Source organism: Miniopterus schreibersii, assembly GCF_964146895.1.
Source record: "Miniopterus schreibersii genome assembly, chromosome: 16".
NCBI lineage: Eukaryota > Metazoa > Chordata > Mammalia > Chiroptera > Miniopteridae > Miniopterus > Miniopterus schreibersii.
In genome coordinates, this window is record NC_138116.1 from 37,874,154 (window position 1) to 37,891,771 (window position 17,618).

The 17,618-nt window shown below is 50.1% G+C and overlaps 1 protein-coding gene across 4 annotated transcripts in view; it reads right to left on the reverse strand.

Annotated features, from left to right (window-relative positions):
- GAS7 (growth arrest specific 7) overlaps positions 1-17,618 on the reverse strand; it is a 205,116-nt gene that overhangs the window by 90,788 nt on the left and 96,710 nt on the right. The window contains exon 1 of one of the 4 annotated variants that reach the window (XM_081115679.1): positions 17,506-17,607. The exons of 1 other annotated variant lie outside the window; for it this stretch is intronic. Coding sequence is in view for 1 of the 3 variants with exons in the window: in XM_081115677.1 (XP_080971803.1) it covers positions 2,794-2,796 (3 nt within the window). In the remaining 2 variants the exon portion in view is untranslated. Of the gene's footprint in view, positions 1-2,793; positions 3,046-17,225; positions 17,306-17,505; positions 17,608-17,618 lie in introns of those variants that run through there. 2 more of the 4 variants (XM_081115680.1, XM_081115677.1) reach the window with 2 other exon arrangements.

The following is a 17,618-nucleotide window of genomic DNA, read 5'->3' on the forward strand; positions in this document are numbered from 1 at the left end:
ACTAAATTGTGGGCGTTACACCTCAGACTCCCTTTTGGCTGCAATCTACTGTTTGGGCGTTTGGGGCTGAAATGTCCCGATCTGTCACAGGAAGGAGCTGGGCTGGAGTTCAGAACTCTCTGTGGTCCTAAAGAATCTCAGAATACACCCTAGATTTCCCCTCCGAATTATATCCCTAGAAGATGCCCTAGAAGATTCCTTTGGGGGACATTCTGAGGCTCACTTCCCTAGGAGGCTCGTCGTAGCGTGAGGGCGCCCCAGGTGACTCCTGGGTAAATTCCCTTTGCAGAGGGAAAAGCCCGGGAACCAGAGTCTGCCAACACTTGTATTGGGAGAGGGAAAAAGAAAAAGAAATACTAGTAAGGCCCCCTCCCCAGCCTTCCTTTAGTATAAGGTGCAAAACCCCTCTTAAGGAAACCCTGTAACCAAATTTATCAAGAAATCCGTTTCATTCTAAATAGACTGAAGAAGAATAGTGAGGAGGGAGCTGAAAGTGCTTGCTCAGCTGTCACAGGTTTGTGCCTGCAGAGCGGCCTGCCAGGGACTTCAAGGACAAGGCGCAGCGGCTGCCCACAGAGCCCTGGGGGCAAAGGCGGGCTTCCTCGGGGCGCTGCACCTCATTAGGCACAAGGGTGGCCGCTGCCGCTGGCCCGCTGGCCCGCTGGCCCGGGGCTGCGATCCAGCTGGCCCAGCTTCGCGGTGGCTCGTTGGGACGAAGGGCACCGAAAGGAAGCCAGGGCGGGGAGCCTTCTCAGCATGGAGACCATTCCAGCAACTCTGCATTGCTGGCGCCTGTGCTGAGGGATGCCATCAGAGACTTCTGCCCACAGACCTGGTTCCCAGAGAGGCCTAACTGGTTCTGAGCCATGGGCACCAGAGGGAGGCTGAGCAGTTTCCCAGAGTCAGTACAATCCCTGCCAGCCCAGGTCGGCTGGCATCGTTGAGCCTCTCCCACTCGTCATACAGACCTAGACATGGTGGGAGCCAAGGCCTTACTCTCGAGGGTCGGACTGGCCACCCTCCATAGCACAGCATGTGAACTCGGAGGCCTGGGCTGCCGCTGTCCTGCTGTGAGATCTTAAGCAACCCACTTCATTTCTGCCGCTTGGCCTCAATTTCCTCATCTTGAAAATACGGAAGTTGGACCAGATGGTCTCCAGGCAAAGTCACGTTCAAGTGTAGACTCGGGATTCAGAGGAACCTGGAACACTGCCCAGGCCCCAGCCCCCTGGGATTCTGCCTCCTGCCCAGGAGTTCTGTGCTTCCACCTCTCCCCATGGTGAGTTCTTCTGTCCTGATGGGTCTGCATCACCTGCCCCTCCCTGTCATTCTTGGAGCCGCACTCAGCTGAGCTCTCTTTGCCCAGCACTCAGTTTTCTGCCCTGCATCCTGGAGTTAGAATTCACCCCAAGGCAAAGGCAGGCACCAGTGGAACTGTTCTGGGCCTACTAGTGGGAGCTCTTCTGTTCACCACTCACCCTGACCCTGAACACATGGTCCACTTAAGCATGACTGCACCCTGCCGACGGCCCACACCCACTCACCTCAGCGTCTGCCTTACCCACTCCACCGAGAGTTTTGCCTGGGCCTTTCCCTGCTCCCTGAATGTCCCTAATGTTCATCTTTTTTGTTAATCCCGCTTTCCCATAAACCTCCCAGACTCTCCAAAACCCCCACCCAGCACTCTGCAGCCAGGTCCCGGGCAGCTTAACTCTGTCAGAATCTGACTGATTGGTCTGGGATTTCACAGCAGTCTCTCCAAGTGTGGTCCCGCATTGGTGGCATGGACAGCGTGGGAAGCTGATTAGAAATGCAGAGTCCCAGGCCCTGCCCTAGAGACGATTAAGATGTGCCCTAACCTTTGAGCAGCCCCTCGGTGAACTTTCCTAGGAGGTTAAGCGGCCCGTTAGAGGCTGCCCCTGGGTGACAAGCACCATTCCTTCTCCTGGGGTAGGTTCAGGCCCCCATCAGAAGCCGAGCCAATATCAGAGATCCTGACTCACCCGGTCTGCGGGAGAGGGGGTCTCGGAGGGAGATGAGCCTTTCCATAGAAACCGGACCTACCCCAGAGCCTCAAGGCCGTGCTCACTGAAGTCTAGGCTGAGAGGGTTCTCTTCCCAAAGAAAGGGGGTGGCCACCCTCTAGGGGCAGGACAGTTGGCAAAATAAGCCAATTCTACCCGAGTCTCAGGACAGCATCCGTTATTTTCATTACAGCTGCTGCCGCCACCAAACTGGACAGAAGCATCCAGCCCAGCCTGGGACCGCCGTGCAGATGCTCGGCTTACTGGGCAAGTATTCAACTCCTTTCTGGGAGCTATGTCCCTTAATAGGCTTTCACCCTGCAGTGTCCCAGCTAGGATGGGCCATGGGGCAGAAGGTAGATGGGTGGGTAGGTATAAGCCAAGCTTCACATTTTAGAAAAGTTACCATGTGGACTCCAATCCCCACAACAGAAACCCAAGTCATCACTCTGCTGCTCGGGTAACCAGGGGAGCCGAGGCTCCCTTTCCCACCCCAAACATCCCTCTTTAAATCTTTCTCCCCCGCCCCTCCTCTTCTCCTGACTTCTCACACAGCGGCCCAGGATTCTTTTCTCCCTGCTCATGTCTTGGGCCCGTGAAAGGTGCCCCCCCAGCACACAGGGCCCCCAGACCTCCTAAGCGTCACAATTAGAGCCCACATGTCAAGGTTCTCAGAACTGTCCCTTTAAAACATCGAAGTCATTTTAGAAACACGCAGGAGAAAAGCCAGCTGAGCACACACATCTGCAGGCGAGCAGACTGATTCTTACCATCGCAGGACAGCTAATCTTCCTTGGGGCCTGCTAACTTGGAGGAGAGGCTCGGGTCCTGTCGGAAGTCCCCAGACTCAGGGCCAGGTCCCTGCCAGCTTCCTCCGCATGGCACCCTCTTCGAGAAACAAGGCTGAGGCAAGCAGCTAGTCCAACGGGGGTCAGGGCTCTGGGCCCCCGGAGGATGTTCCTGTGGCTTTTCTCACTGCTGTTCTTTCACAAAGAACCCGCTACATTGCACAGTTCCTTCCAAATCTGCTCCAGCCCTTGTGCGGAAATCAACAACGTGCTCTGGACTTTCCAGATGCAGTTTCGGGAGGCTTTCTTTCTTTCTCCCCCCCCCCTTTTTTTTAACACTCTCTCTCTTTTTCCCCTTTCTCAGCTAAAAAAAGTTGGCTGAGGTCACGACATACAATGGCCAAGCCTGTGTCACTGACCAGATGCCTCCCACCCCCAGGCCTGTGGACAAGAGCGCCTTTGTCCACTGTATTTTAGGCGGGACTCCCTGGGCCTGCCCAAGCTCTGTTGGGGAATGTTCCGCCAACTTCTTCCCAACCCTAAGTCAGGGTTCTGGCCCCGGCCCCGGCCCTGGCTGTGTGAACCCAGATAAAACCCAACATAAAAGGAACAGAGCGTGGTCCCCCAAGGAACCCTGTTTTAGACCTTTCCAGGGCTGGGACACTGGTACCCAGAGGATAAGATGAGGGTCCCCTGCCTTTACTCTGCCCTCCCACCTCCAAATCTGGACAGACAGCAGGTGAAAGATGCTCTGCTTCTCAGATAAAAAAGGCCTGAAAATCCCAAAACTGTTAGTTGCAAATTGAGAAAGGATTGTACCTTGAGAACAATACTGCCTCCTCACACGAAATGAATTTAGGTAGGGACTGGGGTCCTTAGTGACTATGCCATGCCACTCCATTTAGAAATTTTTTGGAGCAGCTGAGCATTTAGCCTTAAAATTCCACATTTCTGTGTTTGCTTTCAGAGGCAAACCTATGGGATTTGAGGAAGTGATTCTCTATATGGGAGTAAACAGGATTTTCTGCAGGGACCAAGGTCCCGAGGCCTGGGTGGTTTCCTAAAAAATCAATTCTCTTGAACATTTGTGTGGATGAACTGTTGACTTATGAAGCCGTTTCAATGCCAGCTCCTTGGGTGGGGCTAGGAATTCTGTATCATCTAGAGACCAGTCAGATCAGGGTCACGCCCTTATTGATTCATCAGCTGTGATACAGGGAGCAAAGCTTCTGAACTGGTTCCTTCAAGGGTAAAACAGACCATCAAAATCTAGTTCTCAAAAGGGGGCTGAGAAAATTTAAGGGGAAAAGTCCATACAAACACTTAGCATGGCGTGTGAGGGGGAATGTAAGGACTCGGTAAAGGCTGATTGAGGTTACTGTTGTCACTATCAGCAGTGGCCGAAGAGTAAGAGCTGCAGTTTCCTGGACACAAAAAAAGTTTAGACTCAACAACGAAAACATATAACCTAATTAAAATGGGCAAAGGACAGTTCTCTAAAGAAGATGCACAAATAGCCAATAAGCACATGAAAAAAGATGCTCAGCATCACTAATCACTAGGGAAACGCAAACCACAATGAAATGTCACCTCAGACCCACTGGGATGGCTACTATAAAAACAAACAAACAACAAAAAAACACAAGTGTTAGCCAGGATGTGGAGAAACTGGAACTTTTGTGGAATGCTGGTGGGAGTGTAAAATGGTACAGCTGCTACGGAAACTGTATGGCAGTTCCTAAAAAATTAAACATAGAATGACCATATGATCTGGCAATTCTACATCTGGGTACATACCCAGGAGATACGAGAGCAGGGACTTGTATTTGCACACCCGTTCGTAGCAGCACTATTCGCAGCAGCCGACGGGCAGAAACAACCCATGTATCTACTGATAGATGAAGGAATAAACAAAATGTGGGGTGATAAACACAATGGGATATTATTCAGCCTCTAAAAGGAAGGAAATTCTGACACCTGCTACAACACGAATGAACCTTGAGGGCATTATGCTAAGTAAAAATAAGCCAGTCACAAAAGGACAAATATTGTCTGATTCCATTCCAATGAAGTTCTTAGAATACTCAGATTCATAGAAATAGAAAGTAGAATGGTGGCTGCCAGGCGCTAGGGCGTGTGGGGGATGGGAAGTTATCATTTAGAGGAAGTTTCAGTTTTGCAAGATGACTGGAAATAGACGGTGATGATGGTTGCACAAGAAGGTAAATGTTGTTAAAGCTACTGAAAATGGTTAAACTGGTATATTTTATGTTATGTGTATTTGACACACGCAAAAGTTAGTTCAGATCAAGGGACCCTGGTCCATGTGACACCTGAGCCACATCATGAGATACACAGGGGCAGGATCTCCAGGGAAGGTGAACCGTGCACCGGCCCCAGCCTCTTGGTGAGTGCAGTGATTAAGAGACTAGAATATGAGGTCAGGGCATCTGGAGCAAGACTCACTATGGGCCAATCTCAGGGAAACTGAGGCAGCACAGTCAGCATCTTAATGTCAGCTACAAGTTTCTCTGCTTAGGCATATGGGACACTCAGGGGCCCCTGGGGTGAATGGCAATGTGGATGCATCAACTCCCTGTTTTCTGGTCTACAGGCCACCTTCTGGTCCTCCCCTTTCAAACCCCAGGGCAGGGTTCACCTCTTCCTTCTCAAAGCCACTGGCATGGCTACCTGGGGGACATGACTTCCCCTCTACAACTGCTGGGCTCCAATCGGCTCCAAGAGTGACACCACCATCCCTATCTCAGAGCTCACTCTGGCCAGGCATTGCTCCCAGGGCCTCACATGTCTTATGTCACCCTGTCTCACAAATCAACAAGGAAGTTTCCACTATCATCCCATTTAGTAGAAGAGAAAACAGAGGCTCTTGAGATGGATCAGAAAAGATGGGTAGGAAGAATAACTAAAGGGTTCGATCCTTCGCGTCCAGCATGAGCAAAGGCCCAGAGAAAGCAATATGGGTGGGTGTGGGGATCAGTGGGTGGGCCACTTCCATCAGAATTTAAGAGGCATGGAAGATGAAAAAGTAGTAGCTAAGGATGGAGTCTGATCATGGAAGGCCATGAGAATATCAAGGCTAAGACACTCAGGCTTTCTTCTCTAAGCAAGAAGAAACCATGGATGGGTTTTGAGCCTGGGAGGAAACACCACCAGCATTGCACTCTGGATATATTATCACAACTGCAGGGAATAAAATGATCTAATGTCAAGAAGAGACTACAAGCAAGGAACTGGCTATGGGCCCCCCTCTTTTCTTTCGCCCCGTGAAAACAAAAGAAATGCTTAACTCGACATTTGTAAAATGGTCCCAACCCAGCCACAAGAGAAGAAAGTGAGCATGGTGTCCGGAGGTGAGGAGTCCGCCAGCGGGTGCTGAGTGGTCTGCGCCTTCTCTATGGTGTGGGAGGGGAGCCAGGGGGCAGACCCACACCCTGACCTCAAGGTCAGCCGTGCAGTGGGAACACACAGACAGGAGCAGGTGCATCTCAGCTCCTGGACACAGGCTTCCACCCACGAGAAGATAAAAGCAAACTTTCATTTGCACCTAGACAGCCAAGACCTTCACCTCAGCCCTTCAGGTTCTATGGAATTAAAACAGCCACTGAAGCTTTCACAGCTCGTAACTCCTTGGTTTTATAACAGCAAAGGGACACTTTTAAGGCCGTTCAGCCTTGACACCATTCTGACACTGCATCGTCACACAAACAAGCAGATTCAATCACACACAATACTCCACAGCTATAAGCAACAGAAATTGTCAGGGTGGTTCCCACTGTGGCCTCCTGCTGACAGCAAGGGACCTTCCTGACCTTTATAAACCAGAGGTTAATCCGCTCTGGCCCGAGTCAAGCAGCACAAACCAGTCCAAGGACGTTTGAGTTCTCAGGCTGACCGAAGTTATGTCAGGGTGAGTGCGACTTGCAGACGCGTTCGAATGGGTTTGCCATCTGGGGTTATCCCAGCCTCGAACGCAGAAGTCCCTTTAGTTTTGCTTGATTGACAGTCCTCTAGCATTAGAGTTGCTGTGGAAAACATGACTTGTTCCCCCCTTTTGGATCTTTGCAAACAGGTAGGTTTCTACACATGGGGCCAATGCAAGCAAGCGAGAAACAGCAGGAAACCCGTGACCCCTAAGCGGAAAGACTGACAACCATTTCTGCCGAGCTGCATTTTCCAGAGTTTAAAGGAGTCAGATTCGACCAGCCCTCTTGTTCTCATTCTTTGCTTCAGAGGAGTTGAAAACTGTCAACCCAAACAGGCCAGATTCGCCCTAGGCCCTGTCTTCTCTAGGACGAATGGTGTTGTCTCACAATGGTAATTGACAAGAAAACATCTGGGGATGGCGATGACTCACTTTTTCTAAACGCTGCAGGGTCATGAAGCAAAAGTTATTCACCAGCCTGTGCAGTCTCCAGGGTACAGGACCTGGAAGCCCGCCTGCCCCCCATCCGCAGCCCCTTGGCTACGAGATCAATGAGGCACCTAATAGTTACTAACTACCTTTTCCTGGATGCCGCAGGCAAGAATAATACGAAGGACTGGATGTCTAAAATGTGGAAGATAAGGCACAGACACAAGTGGGGGGAAAAAGAAATAACTACACAAGGGAGCCCGTGGTAAGTGCCAAGCGATAAACCGGCAGACAATGGGGCTTTCAGAATCCAGAGGCGGCGACATCGCTTGCGGCCGGCGGTCAGGGGAGGCTTGGGGAAGACAGAGAATCCGCCTGACAGCAGGAATGAAGAGAAAGGGCTTCGCCAGAGCAGAGGCGCCAAGTGAGAAGCAGAATAAGCCTGGGCGACTGAGGAGACGTGGAGGGGACAGGAGAAAGCAGAGGTTGACTCTGAAGGGAACAAGAGAACCAGAACTAGTGGCCCCGGCCCCAGCTGCGGTGGGAGGCGGGTCGGGGGAGTGTGGCAGAGTGCACAGGCCTCACACGAAGTTCACGGGGGCCAAGCAGGGCTTAGCAGCCCCCCTGCTAATCTCAGAAAGAGGGGCGCGTGGGAACCTGATCTTCACGCACACGGGGCTGTGAGTGCGATGCACACGGGGAAGGGAGGTCAGATATTAAGACAGATGCCAATATAGAAGCAAGCAAGTGGGTGAAGGGGCTGCAGGCAGGGGCCGGCCCCAGGCCGGCTAGACCAAGGGCTCCCATGAGGTGACTGGCAGCCAGTTTTTTGCACTCAGCATGGTCAGGCCCAAGGCCCTACATCAACTCAGGAAATCAGAGACCCAGGCAGCAACACAGCAGTGCACCAGCTGAGGGCCAGTTTGAAACCAGCAAGTGGACTGGGAGGTGTGCGCATCACTGAGTCTACCGCAAGCCACCGTGGAAGGATTCACCCTCCATCCAGGGCACAGAGTGCCAAGGCCAGCGGCAGACTACGTGCACACACTCTGTCTGCTGGGACACGCGGAGTCTACACAGATCCCGCCTTGTTCAAGAATCAGCAAAGAAGGGCAGGAAAGAATGTGGAAGAAGGGTGCATGTGTGCCATCCTGAAGGATCAAAGGAAGAGCACATCTCAGAAAATAACTCAGAAGAAAATGTCAGGACACTGCTAGAGTGTAAGAAAAGTTGTGGGCCCTTTAAAAGAGGAACAGAAATTCATAATGGAAAAAAACAGCCAAAACAGAAAGAATGACACAGAAGAAAACAGATGAGGTAAGGATTACACGAAAATCGCTCATTTAAATCCCCATTAGCAGCTGTGAAAAAATAAAAATGTAAAAAGTTAATTCAATCAAGTGCAGGGTAAACTTAAACAGAACTCCCTAAACTACAAAGTAAAAAAGACAGAAAAATAAAAAGCAATGTATGATTAAGAAGTGTTCCATTAAAAAAGACCAGAATAAAGTCAATAATCAATTACGAACATAATACAAGATACTTTTAAAAGCACAGGCAAAGGGAAACGTTCCCTAGGAAATCAGTGTTTTTGCTCACTGCTCACCAGGGCCTGGCATCAACCCTCTGAAAGTGCTAGAAGGTTGTAGAAGAGAAATCCCACTGAAGTCAAAAGTTTTGTGGGGCATGTTCATCACTTTGTTCATTACTAAGGGTGTTCAATAAACATGTGTTGAATGGTGGAACAAACTGAACTGCAAATATGAGTTTCTGTCTGAAAAGTCTAAGATCTAAGACATACATATCCAGGCCAGATGCATCAGTATTTCATGTGCAAGAAATAGAAGGTCCCCTTGGGCGTGCAAGTAAGGATACCACCCACTCACTCTCCAGGCACTGGGAGAGAAAGCACAATTAGGAAGATGACAACAGGAAATAACCATATAAATGCCCCTGTGACTGATTTCTACTCAGTGCAGACCCCCAACTCAGAAACCCAGCTGCCTGTGTGCCATCTGCTGGGATTTCCAGCTCAGGGCTGAAGCTTGGGGCCCTCGTGTTTCCTCCGTGTCTGCTCCCCTCTCATCCTGGAACATGTTTCTCCTGCAACATCCTTTAAGGCCAGCAAGGCGAAGCCTCTGGCCATGTGTGGGGAGCACTTATAACTGATGTTGCCTTTTGCATCCACGCACTTGGAGACAATGGGGGGACTATTAAGGCTCTGGGGACACTGTTCCGGGAGATTCACCAAACAAAAGGTCTTTGTTTCCTCCGTCCACCCAAGCAATGCCACACTGTGTAAAACACCACAGTGGCAACTTTCGTTGCCTGAGAGCTTGAGTAATGATTTTCTGCATATTTAAAACTCATTTGAAATGAACCAAGTCTTTTTTCCCCCCGTTAAGTCAGTAAAGACTAATAAACCACCCAGTGACCGTTGCTGTCATCAAAACCCTCTTTCATATCATCTTCTAAGAGTTGCTCCAGCTTTAGAAATCAGAGTTCGCAGCATGATCTCAACGACGGAAAATAACACTGTCCCCACCCCTATGAAGAACTACGGAAACACAAAAACAGTAACAAATGTTATCTTTGTATGTAGGATTCCTCTGGCTGTTTTAATTATACTATTAATTCTACTACATTTAAATTTTTAATTTAAAAAATAAAAATATAATTTTTTAAAATGTGTTTATTTCTTTTACAATCAAGAAACCACCACCCTTCCCCCAAGTCAGCATATTCAATTTCAAATATACCATATGATCCTAATTATGTAGACAAACATATACAGTAAAAAAAGGAGGAGAGAATGCTGAATATTTTTTATTATTTCTGCTTTTCTGCATTTTCCAAGTTTTCTATGATGAGCATATTGATTTTAATGCATTGTGAAAAACCTTTATTCCATCATGAGCTAACATATGAATATAGCCTTATTTAAAATACTTAGATAATATTTGCTAATAAAATCCCCCTTGACTTATCCCATCTCACTTGCCATCCCCTAAAATGAACACTGTTTATCAGATTAGGCTTCATTATATGTTTCAAATGGCAGAAAGACTTGGGGGGTGGTATTTTTAAGAAAATGAACTGAATTAAGATAACATGAGCAACAATAAAGAAAATGCTCAAAATTAGCAATGGAAAGGGGCTTAGAGATCATTTGATCCCGTGCTGCCATTTTACAGATTGGGAAACTGAGGCCCAGAGGCAGATGGGAATTGAACACCAAGGCTCCTGGTCCCAAAGCAGAGGCCCTTTTTCTCCCTCTTTGGCTGCCCTAAACCTTGGTGCTGATATTGCCATCAGGCTAAGGGACTAGTTCTGGTCAGATGGCAGAAGCCAGAGCCCCACCTAGGAGGGCTCCTGGGCTGACCCCAACACTATTCTGTGCGAGGTGACCCTGTCCATCATGTCTGGCTCTTTGCTCAACCTGAGCCACTTCCCACGTCTGTGGCCAGTGAGCCCTATGAAAGGGGGGGGGGGGGCAGAGAGGAAACATCTGTGCACGCAAGAGGAGTGAAGTCATAAATGCACTTGATTTTCCCTTTGGCAAATCCTCTTCTGCCTATTTTTTTCCACTCATTGAAATGCAAAACTCCATTACAAAAAAGGAGCCTGGAAGATTCCAGAAACTTCTAGAAACCATAACCTCCGCCCTGTGACAGGGATTCCCAACACAAGGTGTGCATGGATGCTTTGAGATCTGGGGGTGAACAAGACACAAAAGCTACGACCCGCACACATCACTCAGTTGCCCACAGACATTCGTTTGCTTGTTCCCAAACCCAGCTTCTAGGATCTCAGGCAAATTGTGTCACCTCTTTGAACCTCTTATTTTTTTCTTTCCCACATGTAGAAATGGAAATACCACCACCTACTTCACTGAATCCTTGTAAAGAGTGAAGGGCCAAAACCATGGTGGATACTCTGCAATATGAGCCTTGCCCCATACTTCCTGTCCCCGTTAAATCTCTGAGCAACCTTTGAGGAACGTCATCAGCTGAAGTCCCCAACATTGAGTCACTCACGTTGCACTGCCGGGTTTCCCAGCAGCCCAGGCCAACCTCTCCAGAATGACATACTCTGACTTTTCTGACATAGACTAAGCTCATCGCAGGAGCAAGAAAGGGCATGTGGAATGGAATTAAATGTTCAGTGGACAAGACTGGAATATAGAGAGAGGACCATGAGCCGAGAACACCCATGTCGACAGGGGCCACTGGAAAGCGGGCAATCCCCCAACAAATCAGACCAAGACCAACACAGCCCTGGACAAGAGCTGCAAACCAACCAAAACAAGGCCCTGGCCACCCTCCTGGAGCTGCCTGCCTACCCCTTCATTTGAACCCTGTCGCCATCACCAAGGATACCCCAGAGAACACCCCTCCACACGTAAGGCTCCTAAAAATGAGACTGGCTGGATAAATAAGAAGGGCAGAGGGTTAGGTCCCTTTTTTCTTCTGCACGCCCGCAAAGTGGGTCCCACTGCCTGAACTCCACCCCTAGATGCTGTCAGCTGCTCTTAGTTGCTGAAGCACCGTCTGCTGTGGGCCAGCACCTTGTACAGCCCGTAGCTTATCTGACCCTTACGAGAGAGCATTAGGAGAGAAGTAGTCTTACTTCATTTTATAACTGAATAAACCAAGGTCTTACCCGAGGTTTTACAACTAACAAGACACAGAGCATCTGAACCCAGTGTCCCGCGTCCAAGGCTAGAGTCACTCCTCCTCACCCCACCCCCACAGTACCCCAGGCTCCTCCGCAGTGTGTCCTGGAATCCTCTGTCCAAAGGCAAATACCGCAGGTAGAAGCTGCAGTGGAAGCCATGGCCAGCCAAGCCTCTAATTACCAATTTCACACAGGAGAAGGTAATAGGTGATGGCCAGTGGGGAGCCTCATTAACTGCAGGCAGATGTGCCAGGGGAGAGAAGGAAAGTGCCAAGATTAGCATTTCTACAGCCAAGAGCCCTGACCAGCAACCACGGGTGAAATGACACCTGAGAAGAAAGTCAACTGAGCACCACAAGCTGAGAGTGAGCTGGCGGAGCTGGGGGAGCCCCCCCATCTACATGAAGCAAGAAGACAAGGCAACATCATAGCTCAGCTCCCGTCCAGGCTGAAATCTGGAAGCTCGGGTCAACGCCCCAGCCGGGACAGGAACCCACCCTGCTCGGCCCCTCACTTCTTGCTGTCTCCTGAGAGATGCGGCCCCCTCCCAGCCTGCTTCCCTCTCGCACAGGCTGGCCCACTCCTCACCCCCGCAGCAGCAATATGGTCTATGATGAACAGTCCTCACCAAGTTCCCAGGCACAGAAAATGTCCCCAATGAGTACGTGCCAAATAAAGGGAGTTCCCCTAGTCTCTGACTAGGATTTGTCAGCCCACTTAGACAGCGGGTTTCTTACTTTCCTGGGGTCACCTGGGCACCCAGGTGAGGGTAGAGGCAGAGAGGGAGGCAAGAAGGTGGAGAGAGAAGCACTGCCCATGTGTTTATCTGTTTACACAGGAGGGGCTAACATACTGAAATGCCTTCGGAGGCCCCCAAATTGCAAATGAACAGAATGCGGGTCATTGATGGCTTGGCAGGGGTCTCTGAAAAGCCTCTCATGGGTCTAGAGCCCTCCAAGTAAATACATTTGGAAAAAATGCACTCTCTTGGCTTGCTTAGCTGTCCACTGAAGTAATTAAAGGCATCAGCCAGAAGAAGAGCAGACAGAGCCAAGTGACCATCTATGACAACAGCAGTCTGAGTGAACAGTGCTGGTCTTGAAATGTGCATGTGCTTGGCTTTTACCCATATGGTTTTAAATGGTTTTTACTGATTGACTGATTTTAGAGAGAGAGGGAAAGAGGGAGAGAGATGAAAGGAGAGAGAGAAACATCCCTTTATTGTTCCACTTATTAATGCATTCATTGGTTGATTCTTATATGTGCCTTGAACATGTGGATCGAACCCACAACCTTGGTGTATCAAGACAATGCTATAACCAACCAAGCTACACAGCTAGAGCCTACCCATATGATTTTTGTTTTTATAATTAAATTTTTTTTTTTTTTTATTTAGAAGGAGAGAGAAACATTGATGTGAGATAGAAACATCGATCAGTTGCCTCCTACACATGCCCCAACTAGGGATCGAACCCGCAACCTGGGTATGTGCCCTGGACTGGAATCGAACCTGCCACCTTTTTTTTTTTAATCCTCACCAGAGGATATTTTATCCATTGATTTTTCTTAGAGAGAGTGGAGGGGAGGTAGAGAGAGAGAAACATCCATGTGAGAGAGACTCATCATCGACTGGTTGCCTCCCAAACGCTTCCCGACCAGGGCTGGGGATGGAGCCTGCAACCGAGGTACTAGCTCTAGACTGGAAATCGAACCCGCAACCCTTCCATCTGCAGCCTACACTCTAACCACTGAGCCAAACCAGCCAGGGTGAACCTGCCACCTTTTGGCATATGGGATGACACTCTAACCAACCCAAAAATGTGCCCAAGGCACACAGGCCAGGGCACATTTCTAAAGAACTGGCATAGTACTTTCACCTTAGGACAACCGGCCCATGAATGCCTGGTCATCTTTGATAAGCTCGAGCCACCAGCCTGATCTCTCACGACGTGACTCAATTCCCTGCCCTCTTTTGCTACAGTCACACATGCTCCTCCCATGGGAAGCCGGCCTGGTGACCATCCCTCTGTCAGGACAGCTGAAGGCACTCTGGAAGGCCACCCACCACTGAGGCACCAGTGGCACCCACAGGTGGAAGCCCTGAATAGGTGGCGGCCAGACAAAGAGGGACTGGGACTTGCTGAGATCCCGGAGCTGGCAGGACTCCTCCAGCCCTCACAGCACACACAGAACTCTGCCTGGAGGGTGTGGGAGGAACCCTTAAGTCCTTCCTTAGGCCAGGGATGCCCGCCTTTCCTCCCCTCTGGGTCTTAAAAGGATGGAGAGTGACGACAACAGGTGCAGGCATCCCAGCCGTGCCTCGGCTCTTTCTGTCGTATCAGAAGGGCCATTACAACAGACTGCGGGGTCACTCCCCCCACATTTCTGAATCAGTAGGTTTAGGTGACACCCAGCAATCTTCATTTCTAACAAGTTCCCAAGGAATCACACTTTGTGAACCACTGACTTCGAGAGGGAAAAAAAATGAGTCTGTTTTACCTCCATTTCTAGAAAATTAATCGTTAGGAGACTGATAAATTCACTTTCAGAAAGAAATAGACTCAAACATCTTGAAAAACACGGCCCTCTTATCTTCCCTCTTTTCATAGACATGTGCACAGGATATAGTTCGCATTTCCCTAAACATAAGAAAAATATCACAAGTCAAATGAACAATGGCAACTGTTCCATTATAGGTCTCAGTGTAGGAGACAGCAGAGATGGGTGGAGACTGCGGCAAACTGGAAAACCTGCCACTCATCATTGGCATACTGTTGCCATGCAGGACAACTGGCTCGGTGTTGTCAAACCTACTCATTTTGCAAGAAAAGCTGGAAATCTAAATTCTTAATGTGAAAACTGCTGATTTTTAGATATTGGCAACCAACTCAAAAGTTTCTAAATGAAACCATGGGCAAAAACGAAAACAAAACATACAACCAAAACCCTCTTGGTTTTGCCCACTGGCCACCAGTGTGCAACTCCTGTTTTAATTGTTGGTTCTTTGCATAAGCAGTCATTTGAAAAGAGTGCTCCCTAGTTTTAAAGAATTGAAAACCACCATCCTAGATTGAAAGTATGAACGAGCACGTCCACCCCATACTAACCATGCTTTTGCTAAGACCTCTTTAACTATCAACATCTCCTGGTGGGTGCAGCTGGATGCCAGCTTCCAGGGTATCGGTGCACACTTTCCAAGGGCTGCAAATGTGTGGCCAACTCCCTGTCATCCCAGAGCGGGGCACCCCAACCTGGGTCTAACTTTCCTTGGAATGGAAGCACAGAATAATATATCAGGGGCAGAAGGAACCCTGAAAAATCTTCCTTTATCTATGGAGAAGTGGTACCCCAACAGCTGGTGAGAAAGTTCAAAGGGGAGGAGGTATGTGAAGAAACTGGATAAAACAGCTTAAGGAGTGAGGCACCCACCGCCAGCTGGGGACAGAGGCAGAGAAGGTGGTCCAAGGCAAAGCCCTGCACTGAGCAGTCTGAGAGACGAGCAGGGATTCGGGGGGCTGGGGAGAAGTGAGCCAGGCGCAGCAGCCTTGGGGAAGACACATGCACATCCACAGGGTCTGAAGGTGAAATGACACGATTGCCACAATGGGCAGACTCCCATGGGGTAGCAAGACTTAAGAGCTGTAAGCCAGCCCCTTGGAACATGCCTGGTGGGCAGGAAGGTTAGATGGTCCCTCCTGGGAGGAATGTGGAATCCAAATGTGCCGGGCTCGGGGCATGGGAACCTGTGTTCCGGGGCTACTGGAAAGAGTGCAGGGTGAGCAGGGCCGTCGCTGCAAGAATCACAGGTGTCCTTCTCAATCTGCCAACGGGGAGCTCTCCCCAACCTCAGGCCCTGGGAGAAGGGGCTGCCAGCTCCGGTCCCCAGACCTCAAGCTCCCCAACTGGCCTGCTTGTCCCTGTCTGTGTTGCCCACTGCACCACATCAGCTCCTCAGAATGAGGCTTGTGAGGGGCTCTCCCCCACGGAAGGCCCTGCCATCTCCTCCCAGGCTTTCCTTGGAAAGGAAATCCACAGCCCCCTGCAGGGAGAGTTCAGGTTCATCTGGTCACCACTCAAAGCCAGCAGTTGTCATACATTTGTTTTGAAAGCCTGACCCGCAGTAAAGAGCACATTTGACTTCACAACCCAATACACACAAAGCAACGCACTCACGTCGCAGTGCTCACCTTACCAGTAGCGTGCAGCACACTCCGACATATCCCCATTCTCATTTGTATGCTCCTTAACACGGATCACATACATGACGTGGTTCAGGACTCAAGGGTCAAAAAATACTGCTTTATCTGGTCCCAGCCTCCTTTTTTAGAAGGAGGCTGGTCCCCCCCTTTCCCTCTCTTCATGGGAATCAGAAATTCCTCTAAGGAAATCATTCCCTCCACTTTTCTGGGCTGCTGGGCAGAGGGGAATCTCCCAGCCCCTGCTGACTGCGTACCACTCAGACACTCCGATTATAATCACACACAGTTTCCCCTTTCGAGAACAGGGTCCAAGTCTTTGGGTACACTGCACCTAAAATGTTTTTGGAGTGATGTTACAGCACAGATCGCCTGAATGAGACTTTCAGCAACAATAAAACTGTGCTATGCTTGGCAACACCCCAAGAAACCCAGGCTTTGGAGAGCTCTACTGCTGGTGGCACTCTCCCTGTCACGGGGAACAAACCTGTGTGGACATCTTACGGTTCCCAGGCCGTCTTGTCCTCAGATGCATTACCCCCGACAGGGCCCAAACAATGTCCTCGACAGGTTCACCCAGGGCTGACCTGACCCCCCACAACGTGCTGGGGAGATGGAGCCTCAGAAAAGTTGACACAACTGTCAGCCAGGAAGTGGCTGAATCCACACAAATCCCGGTTTTCTAGACTCTAACTTCCAAGCTCTTTCCAGAACCCTAAATGGCGCGTCACCCTGTTACATAAGCCTGTGTTCATTACATGCCCCCAACTCGCAACACGAGAAAGGAGCACCCCGAGTGTGCTGCCCTTTCTGTCGCCCCCGAAATGGATGTGTGCACAACAGAACACGCACACACAGCACACGTGCGTGAACCGGAAGACCCCTGTGGACCTGGTTCCTGTCTCTCTTTCTCTCTCCTGGTGTGTGACATCTGGCAGAGCACAGCCTCTCTGGGCTTCTCCCTTATCTAGAGCCCAAAGGAGCTGAACCTGCCGACTCCCAAGGTCCCTTCCAGGCTTCTCCTGAGAACTCGACCCACACCATTTGGAGCCAACTGGCCCCAACAGGGACTGGTCACACTCAGGAATTAAGAAAATGCAGAACGGAGGAGGAGGCGAAGATCCAGAACAGGGAACTGAGACAAGTCAAAGGAAGCAAGAAAAACTCACTTTGCACTGAGCTCCCCTCGGACACCACCCCGCCTGAGAGGCTTGCTCTTCTTTCCAGAGCCCTGGGTCTCAGGTCCCCGCACAGCCCAGACTCGCTGAAGGAATGAGGAGGGGAGATGTGGGGAAACAGAAGCCCCTCCGAGGCAGAGCCAAGCCCCTGCCCCGCGGGGCTGTCCAGGGAAGGCTCCCCTCCCACAGGAGTGGCGGGTCCTCCGTCGCCCGCTCCAATGAGCTGCGAGCACCTGCCTGCAGACGACAGCGGCCGCTCCCTGCCACTCACCTCAGCCCCCCAGTCCCTCCTCCTGCAAATCGGATGTGCTGGTCATTTTCTGCCACCGTCTTCACATCCGCTGCTTCCCAGTGCCATCAGCTAATTCACTGTGCAAAGCAGCA